The 13,600-nt window shown below is 38.8% G+C and overlaps 1 protein-coding gene across 1 annotated transcript; it reads left to right on the top strand.

Moving 5' to 3' along the window:
- Window positions 1-1,386: 1,386 nt before the first annotated feature.
- LOC114478206 (m-AAA protease-interacting protein 1, mitochondrial) lies at window positions 1,387-13,367 on the top strand. The gene is made up of 5 exons (XM_028471093.1): window positions 1,387-1,855; window positions 2,403-2,474; window positions 6,277-6,403; window positions 11,420-11,564; window positions 13,105-13,367. Exons 1-5 carry the CDS (start codon window positions 1,478-1,480, stop codon window positions 13,199-13,201), a joined length of 819 nt encoding a protein of 272 aa, XP_028326894.1. The 5' UTR covers window positions 1,387-1,477; the 3' UTR covers window positions 13,202-13,367.
- The last annotated feature ends 233 nt before the right edge of the window (window positions 13,368-13,600 follow it).

Below are 13,600 nucleotides of genomic sequence, written 5' to 3'. Positions count from 1 at the left end.
TATGAAGTCACCCCGTTCTGCACCAGTGAACATCCAGGGTTTGGACATAGAGATCGTGGAGACGTACAAATACCAGTTCTGTCCTGGACTGTCCTCTGGACTCTGTAGAGGAGGTGAATGAGAGGAGGATGTGAGTGAAGCTGACATCTATCATGGACAACTCCTTCAGCAGCAGACTGAGACATCCACCCTAGACAGAGCGCTATTGCAGGCCATTTATTCCATCTGCATTCAGACTGTTTAACAGCATCACATGACTCTGATGTAGAATAATCATCAATATTACTAATGCAGCTCACTGTGTGTGTTGTTTCATCTGATCTGTCTTTCCACAAGTGAAAGTGTACAGTGTTTATGCCTAGTATTATTGCTATTGATGCTGTTTATATTTATATTTCCTGTTTTTTTTGGAGGTGCTGTAACTTCCATATTTCCCCCAGTGGGGTTATCAATAAAGTTTATTTTTAACCTTCTCGATTTGTCATGCCACTTATTGGCTAGTTTAAACTAATTGTTCTTTATTTCTGCCACTTTTAAGCCAATATATTGATGCTTTGAACCCTTTAAACCACTTTTTTTGTCTGTTTTTTGTGAACTCTAATTTGCAACTTTTAACCAAGTTTTTAAAATCCCATTTCACCACCTTTGGTCACTTTTAACCCATTTTATTTCTGATTAAAACAAGTATTTACATCTTTAAGATGAGTGTACAAGAAGATTGTTATGCTCAAATAATAATAAACGTTCCTGGATAACAGTGGATATTATTCAGATGAATTAATAAATGTGGTTATCACAGATTCATAGAACAATGGACCATCATTTTACTGACTTTATGGATGGACCCCAAAAATCTCTCCCCTTTATTCCCCCTTATAGATGGTCCTGTCTCCACATGACTGTTCTTCAATGTTCATGTCTGTGTTCAACCACCTTCAGCTACAGTGGGGGTCCCTGGTCTATGGGACCTTTATTTTGGAGGGTCCCTGCTCTATGGGACCTTTATTTTGGAGGGTCCCTGGTCTCTGGGACCTTTATTTTGGAGGGTCCCTGGTCTCTGGGACCTTTATTTTGGAGGGTCCCTGGTCTCTGGAACCTTTATTTTGGGGCTGAAAAGGTTGAGAAACATTGACCTACAGAATAGATCCCAGCAAAGCAAACATTAAAATCCAATGAAATCAATTGTGCTGTGACGTGATTTAATAGTTGACATTGAGGCTTATGAACTTTATGTAATTTTGTATGTTTCTGGAGAAATTTTGTGTATTTTCAGTGATCGTTAAACAAATTGTTTCATTGTTAAAGTTTGTTCAAATGAAGTTTGGCCTGAGTTTCCACTTTTCCCACAGCCCCTGAACGCAGCTGCTCTCCAAATGCATTGTGGGTCCAACATGGCGTCGCTTGTGTAAGTTTACGGAGGAGAACAGTCGGCTTCAATGGCATCGTCTGCCCGCTGCGCTGCGTCCTCTCTGCGGTGATGCAGCGGATCTCCAGCCTGGCCGTGGGCCGGGAGGTCGGCAGCTTGGCCGGGCTGTGCGCTCTGAGAAGCGGCTCCACCTGCCGCAAACAGCCGCGGAACCACCGGCAGCAGCGATGGACCTACGCCGCAGCAGCGCGCCCTTTCTCCGCAGAGGTGGGCCGGATGAGCGCCCGGAGGAAGGTCGTGTTCGCCGGGGACGGACGCAGAATGTTCGGATCGGAGCCGCCGGGGAGCTCCGGATCCCGGCCCGCGGTCTCCGTGGTGGGCATCCCGGACCCGATCACATGGATCCGGTGCAAAGTGATCATGTATCTGATCGAGCTGTACTTTGAGATAGACTTAAACTCTGAAGAGTTTAACAGAGGAATTAAACAGGTAAACATCACAAAACATCACAGAGGACATCGTTCACATTTTATAATAGAAATAAATACACAAATAACGGTTTTAGATAAGTAGAGTTGTGCCATAGGGACCTGACGATTCGATTCGATCACATCAGATCAACACAGACACGTGTTCACGCAATGATCCTCCTGTTATTGGACAGCTCGTTTTCTAAGAGATCTGATTGGTCAGGAGGCGGGGCTTTAGTATCTGCTCAGATGGTGATTTATCACCATAAGAAGTTAACCAGTGTAGTATAGCACACATCGATTAAATCCTGGAAGTTAGCGCAATAAGGGGAAATGTAGCTTTGTAGTACAGGGCCTAGATAACAGAAAATAGGGTTTGTCTCAAAAGAACAAAAAACAATGATTTTTTTGTCCAAATAAAAAAAATAAAAACATCCAAAATAAACTTTTTTAATTCTAATAACACAAAGTGTTTAGTATATGTAATTTCTGTATTTTTTGTCATGACATTTGGGTGCTCAGAGCTCTTCATGGTGTCACTAAAGCACGTCTCGTCTGGTCTTCAGGCTGTGGTTCACGTCTCCAGTCAGATGTCCAACGGCAGATTCCACGAGCTGAAGGGGATAGTGTCTGACGAGGTAAAGTCAGCTTTTGATTGGTTGGTTGATATTTATTTTTTTCTGCTTGGCTGTCATTCAGGGTTGGGCCCATTTATAATTGTAACCACATAATTGATTACTAATTATAATTATCGTGTACTTATAATTGTAATTTAAGAAAACTGTTGCTGTCGTAATCATAATGAAATTGCAATTGAGTTTAGATAATTTACTTTGTAAGTTTAATTGACATGAAAATTCTATAAAAATTGTCAATTATTATTGTACTCAAAACTGGGGAACCATGTTACAGTTCTATGTACAGTTCTACACATATGTAGTTAACTATTATTAAAATATGTTTATTATCAAGCTTTCCCACATTTTGCCAAAACTATAAAATCATGATAACAGTATTCATCTCCAGTATTATATAGTTTAATACAATATTGTTTTATTTGATATTATTTAAATGTTTTTGTTTATTATTTCTATATGTTACTTGTATGTGTGTATATATATATATATATATATATATATATATATATATATATATATATATATATTATTTAAGATAATATTGAAATAATAGGGTATTATGTATGTGTATGCAGTTTATTTTTTTTTTGGAAAGTAACGTTTAAGCACCGGAACCGTTTAATAAATACCGAGTTGGCACCAGTATTGGATAAAACCCAACCGATACCAAACCCTAATACTGACACAAAAAAGGCTCAGATGCCCACATTATTAAAACCTATAATATTTATTGTTGAGGAAACCTAACAAGGTAACAATAGGAAATACATTAGATGATACATATATTGATAACAGATGTATTTTACAGCTGATTTGGGATGCGCTATCATAAGAGATGCTAATGGAAGGCTAACACAAGAGGTAGGTTAACTTTTATTAGGTTATTTAGTGCAGTAATTGTAATTAATTGTAATTGAACTTTAGTAATTGAGAACACTATTGTAATTGACTTTTGAGGACACACAAATAATTGTAATTTCATTGTAACTGGAAAAAAATGTAATCCTAATTCAATTGTAATTGATCATGGGTAATAGAAAATGTAATTGTGACTGAAAAATGTAATTGACCCAAACCTTGCTGTAATTCAATACAATACAATTCAATATAAAGAATAAACATGTATTCATTTATTTAACATCTACCTATAATCTACCTATAAAAGCAAGACTGGTGTGTGCGTGTGTGTTTTTGGAGCAAATATCTCCCCGACGTTGTGCATGTTCAACCTGAAACTTTGTCAACGACTTCCAAATACAGCGAGTGTGTGCATCCATTATTTTAATTTGGCGAGATTCTCGGTGGTGCCGTGCATGGAAGTTAAGCTTTGACCATTCGATTCGAAGGTAAACAATGATTTTTGTTTAAAAAACAAGGCAGCCGAATTGTAGATAATACCTTAATTTACTTATTCACTCATGTAGTTTGGAGCTTTACTTGTTGTTTTGCGCAGTTTTGTTACTTTTCTGATTGGCGCTACAATGCCTATGGAGTTTGGTTATCAGCGTCTCAAACATTTCACTGGAGCACACACACACACACACACACACACAAGGTATTTATAATATAATATACTAAATGAGTAAAACAAAAACAATATTTATACAAAAAATACACAAAATGACTCCAGAAATGCACAAAATATACAAAAAGGCTTCAAAAACAATATGAATACATACCACTTCCGACGAGTACTGTGCTAGTCTACCTATAAATTAGTTATCGACCGATTCATCGGCCGGCCGATTTTTGCATGTTTTGCGTGTATCGGCATCAACCGATGCACGCTGCTGTGTTCGCCGATCCGCTTTATATACAGAGTGGCTTGCCACAGGCTGCTCCGTGTTGCTGGAGACAGAGGCTGCAGAGCCCCTCCCCCCACTAGCAGAGTGTGAAGGAAGCTCTTCAACCCCAACGGCAAGTTTTAAACTTTCGAAGCATCTTTTAACTGTTTAACTTAGCTGACGTTGTTCTGTGTTGTTATCACAGTTGTATTTAACGAGCAGCTGGCTGGAGGTTTGGTGTGTGTGTGTTTGTTTCTCTGCTTCTCACTCTTTACCGAGAAGAAGTTTTTAAAACTTTGAGAAGCAGTTTTACTACTTGTTTAAATATTTATTCCTGTTAATGTTGATGCAGTTTAGAACAGAAACTTGAACAATTTGTTGCTTAATGTACATCTGACATCACGTTATTTTCCTCTGTTAATTTATGTTCTGGGGTTGTGTTGGAATGAACTATCATTCATGGTTTGTTTTAGTGTTTAATACTATAATTATATACTGTATATTTATACTGTTCATAAAATATATCTTCAGTCAGGACAACTTTTGTCAGCTTTTTTCAGGACAATGACGAACAGTTCTTTTATAATATTTCATGAGATGTCTCACTATTTTTACTTGTTCTTCACCTGTTTTTATTATTTGTTAAATGTTTATTACTTGGTGTCGTTCTACCTCACCTTTGTTAATTTCAATAAATGTTGCATTTTTGAAAATTGAAACTGTACCATTTGTTATCATTATTGTGTAATTTTTATGATGTAAATTAAGGGAGCAAAAGTATCATCAGCTCCAAATATCGGCTCAAGAAAATCGGCAGTCCGTATCGGTCATTGGCTAAGGCTGATGGGAAAAAAAATAGGTATTGGCATCGGCCCTAAAAAAAACCCATATCGGTCGATCCGTACGAGGGATGTAACGATTCACTCAACTCCCGATAAGATTTGATTCACGATACTGGGTTCATGATACGATTCTCTCACGATTTATTTTACAAAATGGGAATGTAGACGAATATTCCTTTATTTTTTTGGAGAAAAAAAACCTAGAAAATACTATTTTCCTTTTATATTTAATTGTCAAAAGAATCCCTTGATAAATGATTCAAAACAATGCAATTTAACTAAAAATAAATCTTGAATGAAATAAATAAAGGAATAATATAAATGAAGAAGCCTATTAATTTAAATTCTGGTTCTATAGTAAACAATGCAAAACTACATAATAGTTTCTTTTCTTTTTAAAAGTGCAACTGAAAATTTATTTTGTGCCTTAACAATTGGACTTAAAAAAAACAAAAAACAGTCTGCACTGTATTTACGTCAGATATTTGTTTGGACCAGCAGAGGGCGCTGGTAACCCAGTGGTCGGTTGGCATGCAGATATCCTTGCAGTGAAGAAGAGATGCTATGCTAGCAGACAGAGCTAATAGAAAAACGTAACTTTTACAGATATTCTTGTAATATTACAGATATTCTTTCGGTGCTAAAGGAGTAAGGAATCATTTATGAACATGTTTAAGAGTAGATGGCGGCCAGAAAGAAAGTAGTAGCAGATTCCGCCCGCCGCCTACACTTTTAGACGAGAAGGATAAATATATAGCGCCCATTGCTGTTTAAAAAAAGTACTGCGATTCAATTTTCCGAGCATCGATGTTAAACGTGATACCTATGAATCAATTTTTAACTGCCTTACGATTAATCGTTACATCCCTAATCCCTACACACTCCTAAGTTTCAGAATAATGAACAAAATAAAATGCAGGTGGAGGTTTTAAAGTCGAATGAAAGATAATTTATTTATCATTACAGAAGTATTAAGCAATGTAAATAGGCATATTATTTATGGGCTTTTAATGAACAAATCATACTGATAGGTTAAAATGTTATATATATATATGTGTATATCTATATATATATATACGTTGATGTGTTGTCCCAGCTCTAATGTGATCAGGGTGCGACGGGGTCACCTTTAAAGTAAAAAATGGTGAAATACGTGATTCTGTTTCCTTGTTCCAGACGAGGGCGTACGTGGAGCAGAAATGTAAATCCCTCTCTGCGGCTCAGAGACGACAGCTCTCTGTCCAAATAGACGACATCATATTCCTGCTCCCAGAGGACGTTTCCGTTGTCTTCGATCAGTACGGTGAGTCGGAAACCGTTGTTTGAATACTCAACGTTATTCCAAATGGGTAAAAACTAAACGGGTCCATCGCTAATAACAGGGTTGCCAGGTTGGGTATAATGTTTAGGGAAAGCTGCAGTATGTACGTTTATTTAGCATAATTTGGTCCAAAATCCATACACATCTTTGATCATATTGTAATCCAAAGTGTGCTGATGGGACAGTAAATCTATTTGCCTTCTCCAGGCTCTGGAAATGAGCCTAATAAATTCCAGCAGAAGTCTCCATCACAGCATTAGATACAACAGTGACTCAGCAAATCAAGCGGAAAAAGGCAGACCGATGTGGAGAACAGAATAAAGTCACAAACATACTCGGGAGGAACAGATCACTTTGCGTACACGCGGATCCCCATCACAGAGAGCGAGAGAACAGGTGGGATAAATGGTGTGTAAACCTAAGAGAAGCTTATTTAAGGTGAATTAATTTTACAGTCTGGATGTGGAGTGATGGTTGTCAGTGTTCTCTGAGCGGCAGCTGAGATCAGTCACCTCAGTGAGCTCTCTGGTGGGGATGAGCTGATGGCAGTAGCCGCTGTTCAGGACAGTAACTATAGTGATACGTATATTCATGTCAGAGTCTCTAAAACACCAGAAAAATTTTAAATAACTGAAGATAAAGTCCATACATTTGTCACTAGTCTCTATTGAGAAAAAAGTTGCTAGAAGCGTTCACAAAGACACCAGTAAGGGAGGCTAAGTTTTGGTTTTAAAACGGAGTGGAGAGAGGAATCTACATACTGCAGCTTTAAGTGCATGATAAATAGCGTTCCAATTTTCTAAAAGCTGAGGAAAGGAGGCTCAATGCTTCCTTTATAATCTCCTTTAGCCTAGGAAACACTGATGCATCCTTTACCAAAAGAGACCACATAATGATGACCCACGATTCCTTGCGGCGACAACATTTAAAGGGCATACCTGAGCGCGCTCAAAAACTCACAAAGACTGAAAAGGGACGCAGATCATGTAAGTTACCAATGCAATAATATTCCTTATCAACTTTAAATAATCTAAAATCCATATCTTATTATTAAACAACCCGTAAATTAGAGAGAATGTGGCGCTCCAATAAAACAGAGGAGTCACGAATACTCTGGCAAGAAAGCCATAGTAAATACATGACAGCCTTACGACATAGTCGATCTACATACTACTCCTCACTAATTGAAGAAAATAAAAATAATCTGAGGTACCTTTTCAGCACTGTAGCCAGGCTAACACAAAGTCAGAGCTCTATTGAGCCCATGATTCCTCTAGCCCTCAGCTGTGAGGACTTTATGACATTTTTTAACGATAAAATTCATAAGATTAGAGATAAAATTAGCCACTCCCTGCCTTCACCTGGGCCTGCTGTACCATTAAATGTAAATAGGCCTAACCTAAACTGTTTCACACATATAGGACTTCAGGAACTTAACTCTATTATTTCATCCTCCAAACCATCGACCTGCCTTTCAGATCCGATCCCAACTAAGCTGTTTAAAGAAGTTGTTCCCCTGGTCTGCCCATCTTTGCTGGAGACAATAAATATATCCCTATCAATAGGCTACGTGCCACAGTCCTTTAAAGTAGCTGTAATCAAACCCCTTCTCAAAAAAACCTACTCTTGATTCCAGCACTTTAGCAAACTACAGGCCTATATCTAATCTTCCTTTTATTTCAAAGGTTCTTGAGAAAGTTGTGGCGGCTCAGCTCTGTGACTTCCTTCAAAACAACAGCCTGTTCGAGGACTTCCAGTCAGGTTTTAGAGCTCAACACAGCACAGAGACTGCTTTAGTTAAAGTAACTAATGATCTACTCTGGGCTTCAGATGAAGGACGACTCTCAGTGCTGGTTTTATTAGATCTTAGTGCAGCTTTTGACACTATAGATCACTATATTCTACTAGAGAGATTAGAGGAATTACTTGGAATCACAGGGACTGCCCTAAACTGGTTTAAGTCCCACCTATCTGATAGGTACCAGTTTGTACACGTGAATAATAGGTCTTCTGTGTACACTAAAGTAAGCTACGGGGTTCCTCAGGGCTCTGTGCTAGGTCCAATCCTCTTCTGCATCTATATGATCCCCCTTGGTAATGTTATGAGAAAATACTCTGTTAACTTTCACTGCTATGCTGATGATACCCAACTGTATGTATCAATGAAGCCAGGTGAGACAAATCAGCTATCTAAACTTGAGGCCTGTCTAAAGGACATTAGGGCCTGGATGGACCAAAATTTTCTTCTTCTTAACTTCAGACAAGACTGAGGTCATTGTACTGGGCCCACGACACCTTAGAGAAACCTATGCTAGCCTAACTGCCCTAGATGGCATTACTCTGGCACGAAGCACAACTGTTAGAAACCTTGGGGTTCTATTTGATCAGGATTTATCCTTCAACTCTCACATAAAACAAACTTCAAGAACTGCCTTCTTTCATCTCCGTAACATTGCTAAAATCAGATCTATCCTGTCTCAGGGCGACGCCGAAAAGCTAGTCCATGCTTTTGTTACCTCTAGACTGGATTATTGTAATTCTCTTTTAGCAGGCTGCCCGAGCAAGTCGCTTAAGACACTTCAGCTGGTTCAAAATGTTGCAGCACGTGTACTGACTAAAACTAGGAGAAGAGATCACATTACTCCTGTATTAGCCTCTCTGCATTGGCTTCCCATAAAATATAGAGTAGAATTCAAGATTCTTCTCACTTATAAAGCCCTAAATGGACAGGCACCAGTCTATCTCAAGGAGCTTGTAGTGCCATACAATCCCCCCAGAACACTACGCTCTCAAAATGCTGGACTACTCGTTGTTCCATTCATCTCTAAAAGTAGTATAGGAGGAAGAGCTTTCAGTTATCAGGCCCCACTTCTCTGGAACCATCTACCAACCACGGTTCGGGGGGCAGACACCCTCTCTACCTTTAAGGTTAGGCTCAAAACATTCCTCTTTGATAAAGCTTTTAGTTAGGAACCAGCTCATAGCTCATAATTAAGATGCAATAGGCATAGACTGCCGGGGGGGGGGGGTCTGGCATGCTCGGTTGGAGAGAGGTTGGAGAGGGCGTTAAGAGAGAGGTCATTTAGGTTAGAGAGGGACCGGAGAGGGTCCCATTCCTCTCTCTAACACTCCCTCTATGTCTGCTTCATCCCTTGTGTGTTTGCTCCTGTACTCCTTCTGGCTTTTGTCTTGCAGGTCCGTGGGATCCTCAGTGTGGAGTTACAGAGTCTCAACAACTCTGTCTCCACCCTCTCCTCTGCACACACCCAACACAGCATAACGTGGATGGCTGTTCATCATAGGAATGGGATCCACACAAGGTTCCTGCTGCTTAACAGAAGGTTTTCCTTGCCGCCATGATGAATTCATGTTGGGTGTGGGATACATATGTATGTGTATATACGTATATATGCATATGTGTGTATCCATAAAATGAAGAGTCCGTCCTTAAGACTGCTCTACTGTAAAGTGTCTTGAGATACCATTGGTTATGATTTGGCGCTATACAAATAAAAGATTGATTGATTGATTATATGTGAACCATATTATCAGATTATAACTGACATTTTTATCCACAATGTTTTATCAACCATTCTCAGTGTGACGTTCTTTTAGTTTCACTGTTGTTCCTCGTTGCCTGGTAACCTCTTTTCCTTTGATTTACATTCAAACCTAGTGATTTATGAGATTATATCAGTGGAAAGTGTTTTAAATGTGCTTTTAGTCCATTTTCTGAAATTTGTAGTTTTTTCACTACGGAAGACATCACAAACCTTCACGGTCTGATTCGCGATCCCGTCTGATTATTACGTGACATAGTGGAAGTGCGTCTGATTGTCAAAACAAACATAATGGTCTTTTCCTAACTCCTCTCCTAACACCTTTCCTTAACCCCGTGACATCATCCACGGGGTTTGGGAAAAGTGGATAGGAAAGGAGATAGGAGGGATTATTCAGACAAAGTCACATGACTGAGTCAGTGTGGCGCCCGGAGGGTTTTACTGATTAAAACCCAAATGTTAGTCTGAGGGTCCTAAAGTGTAGTATGTGACCCTGAGAGACAGCACGTGTGAGTGAGTTTAGCAGCAGTAGAACACACTCTTCCTATTGTGGTGCTGGAGGATATTAGAGGTTCTCCAACCTTTAGGAACAACTGGTTTCCAGCATTGAACGCACATCAGACACACAGGGACACACACATGCCATTTGTGTGTGTTGCTGACAACAAATGATAACAAAATTAGGGATAGATTTTTTAGGGCTGATGCTGATACCGAGTTTTTTTTCGCCAGCTTTAGCCGATGACCAATACGGACTGATGATTTTCTTGAGCCGATACTAATTTTGCCCCCTCAATTTACATAATAAAAATTACACGATGATAACAAATGCTACAAGTTTTAATTCATGAAAAATGAACATTTATTGAAATTAACAAAGGTGAGGTAGAACAACAACAAGTAATAAATATTTAACAAATATTAAAAACAGGTGATGTAGAACAAGAACCAGTACAAAATATTTCCGTTCTCTATAAATAATGCGGATCGGCGAACGCAGCAGCCCGCATCGGCCGATGCCGATAACGTAAAAAATGCAAAAATTGACCGATAACATCAGCTGGCCGATGTATCAGCTTATCACTAAACAAAACAACAAAAATACATAGCGATAAAAAGACAAAATGACATCATAACCGTATGAAGCAAGAAAAAATACACACAAACACACACAAATACACAAAATGACAACACATACAAAAGACAAATGAACAAGACCACAAAATGACATCAAAAACAAAACTACCAAAAATATACACATTTTCTTAAATATACCAAACATCATGATATATATTTACACAAACAGACTGCTACACATCATACACATGTATGTGTTCGTCTGTGAAGCAGAGGGGCGGGGCAGAGGGCAGTGAGTTCCTCTGAATCTGAGCGACATCACATTAACATGATTTAATTGTTGGTTTTCTTCTTCCTGCAGGGAGGAAGTTCTGCTTCGTGGTCATGAGGTTTTGGATGCTTTCATCACACGAAGGTCCCGATGATCCCGAGGGCACAAAGATCTTTAAAGTGACCTCCAGTGACGCCGACGGCCCACAGATGAAAGTAGCGACAGCCGTTTACGAGTAAGAACGATGGACGCATCTCACATGGGCCGGTTTGTTTGTCTGCTCCGAGCGATTGATTGATCATGAATTAGCTCCGTGTTTTTGCCAATCCACCTGCTTTAAATATGAAGCATTTTAATTCTATTTCTCACATACGACTTTCAAAGAGTTTTAGACACAAATGTACGTTATTACTGAGAGGTAAACAGTCCAAGCTGCTTTTAGTGGATCTGCTGAACTCACTGAGTTTACAAAGATCAGTAAAGATGCACAACACGTATCATTGAAATAACGCAGACATGGAAAACAGGCAGAAAATGTAGCAAACGAAGTGAGTTCAGAAACACACAAAATGACAGAAAATGACAAAACGACAACTTAAATATACTAAAATAAGTTGAAAAACTCACGAAATGTTAAGAGAAACATAAACTAAATGGCTTTAAAAACCCAAAACAACAACAGAAGTATACTAAAACACAAACACAAAATGACTACAGAAATAAACAATGTCTGAAAAATTCAGGACAACAAAATGTGCATAAATGACTTGCAAAACACAAAGAAATGACAAAAACACACATATTGTTGAGAGAAACTTGCACAAGAGGACAAGAAGAACACACAATGACTCCAAAAATAAACAAAATGTCTGAAATACACACAAGGACAACAAAAATATACAAAAATGACTCCAAAAACCCAAAACAGCAACATAAGTATACTAAAAATACACAAAAAGATTACAAAAATACAATAAAATAAACAAAATGTCTGAAAAATACAAAAATACATGAATATACAAAAATGACTTTAAAAACCCAAATCGACAACTTCCATCCATCCATTTTCTTACCCGCTTATTTCCCGTTTAACAGGGTCGCGGGGGTCTGCCGGTGCCAATCTCCGGCTCTCATAGGGCGCTTGGCGGGGGTACACCCTGGACAGGGCGCCAGTCAAATCGACAACTTAAATATACTTAAATAACTTAAAAAACTAAAAATGCTGAGAGAAACATACACATAAGGACAGCAAAAATGATCTAAAAAACCCAAAACAACTACATAAATTTACTAAGATGACTTCAAAAGCACACAATATGACAGAGGAAAAAAACACAAAAGAACAAAAGCGATGGCAAAACACAAAGAAATGACAAAAAACACACATCGTTGAGAGAAACTTACTCAAATGGACTACAAAAATATACAAAAATGATTCCAAAAACCTAAATTGACAACTTGAATATATTTAAATGACTCAAAAAATGCACTAAATGTCAGGAAATGAAAATGTAAAAATGCTATAAATTGAGAGTGAAACACATACTGTACATCAGGCTGGAGGACGTTCACATGAAATGAAACTAGACTGTGTTCAGTTTAGGGTAAAACAAGCAGCACAAGTCGTCTTGGTTAAAGTGTAGCTTCTTCCTGTTCCCACGCTGTTAGCTAGTTCCCACCTATCTCTGAGAACGTCCGTCAACATGAAAGCGTGTTTTTTTCCCACGCTCCTTCCTGTGGTTTCACTGCTGTCTGTCACACGTCTTTGCTCACAGGTTTCATCGTGAGCTGACGAGGGGAGCGTCTCCAGAGTGGAGCGTCACCACCGTGTGGCACTGGAGCTTCACCGAGCAGCAGAAGAGAGACGTTTAGGAGGAAACCACGTCAGATTCCATGTGCTGCTCAATGACGTCATGAACATTAAAGAACAGTCATGTGGTCTATAAAGTCAGCAAAATGAAGGTCCATTGTTCTATGAATCTGTGATAACATTTATTTATTCATCTGAATAATATCCACTGTTATTCAGGAACATTTATTACATAAAAACACGCTATGGGAGCAGAGGCAGAGCAGCCGTGTGCTATTAGGAGGGGGCGTGGCCTCCTTCTGCCTTACAGCGGAGTGAGACAGCAGCCGTTCCAGGAAATAGCGATGTTTAGTCATTTGGACTATGAAACGCACAAAATGCGGACACTTTCAAACTTATAGGTACTGTAGGCTATCAGAAATGGAAAAATAAATAATTTATAATTATATTATAATTAAAAC

The sequence above is a fragment of the Gouania willdenowi genome, chromosome 16 (genome assembly GCF_900634775.1).
Source record: "Gouania willdenowi chromosome 16, fGouWil2.1, whole genome shotgun sequence".
NCBI lineage: Eukaryota > Metazoa > Chordata > Actinopteri > Blenniiformes > Gobiesocidae > Gouania > Gouania willdenowi.
Note: the sequence above shows the minus strand (reverse complement) of the source record. Positions and strands in the feature narration are given on the sequence as shown.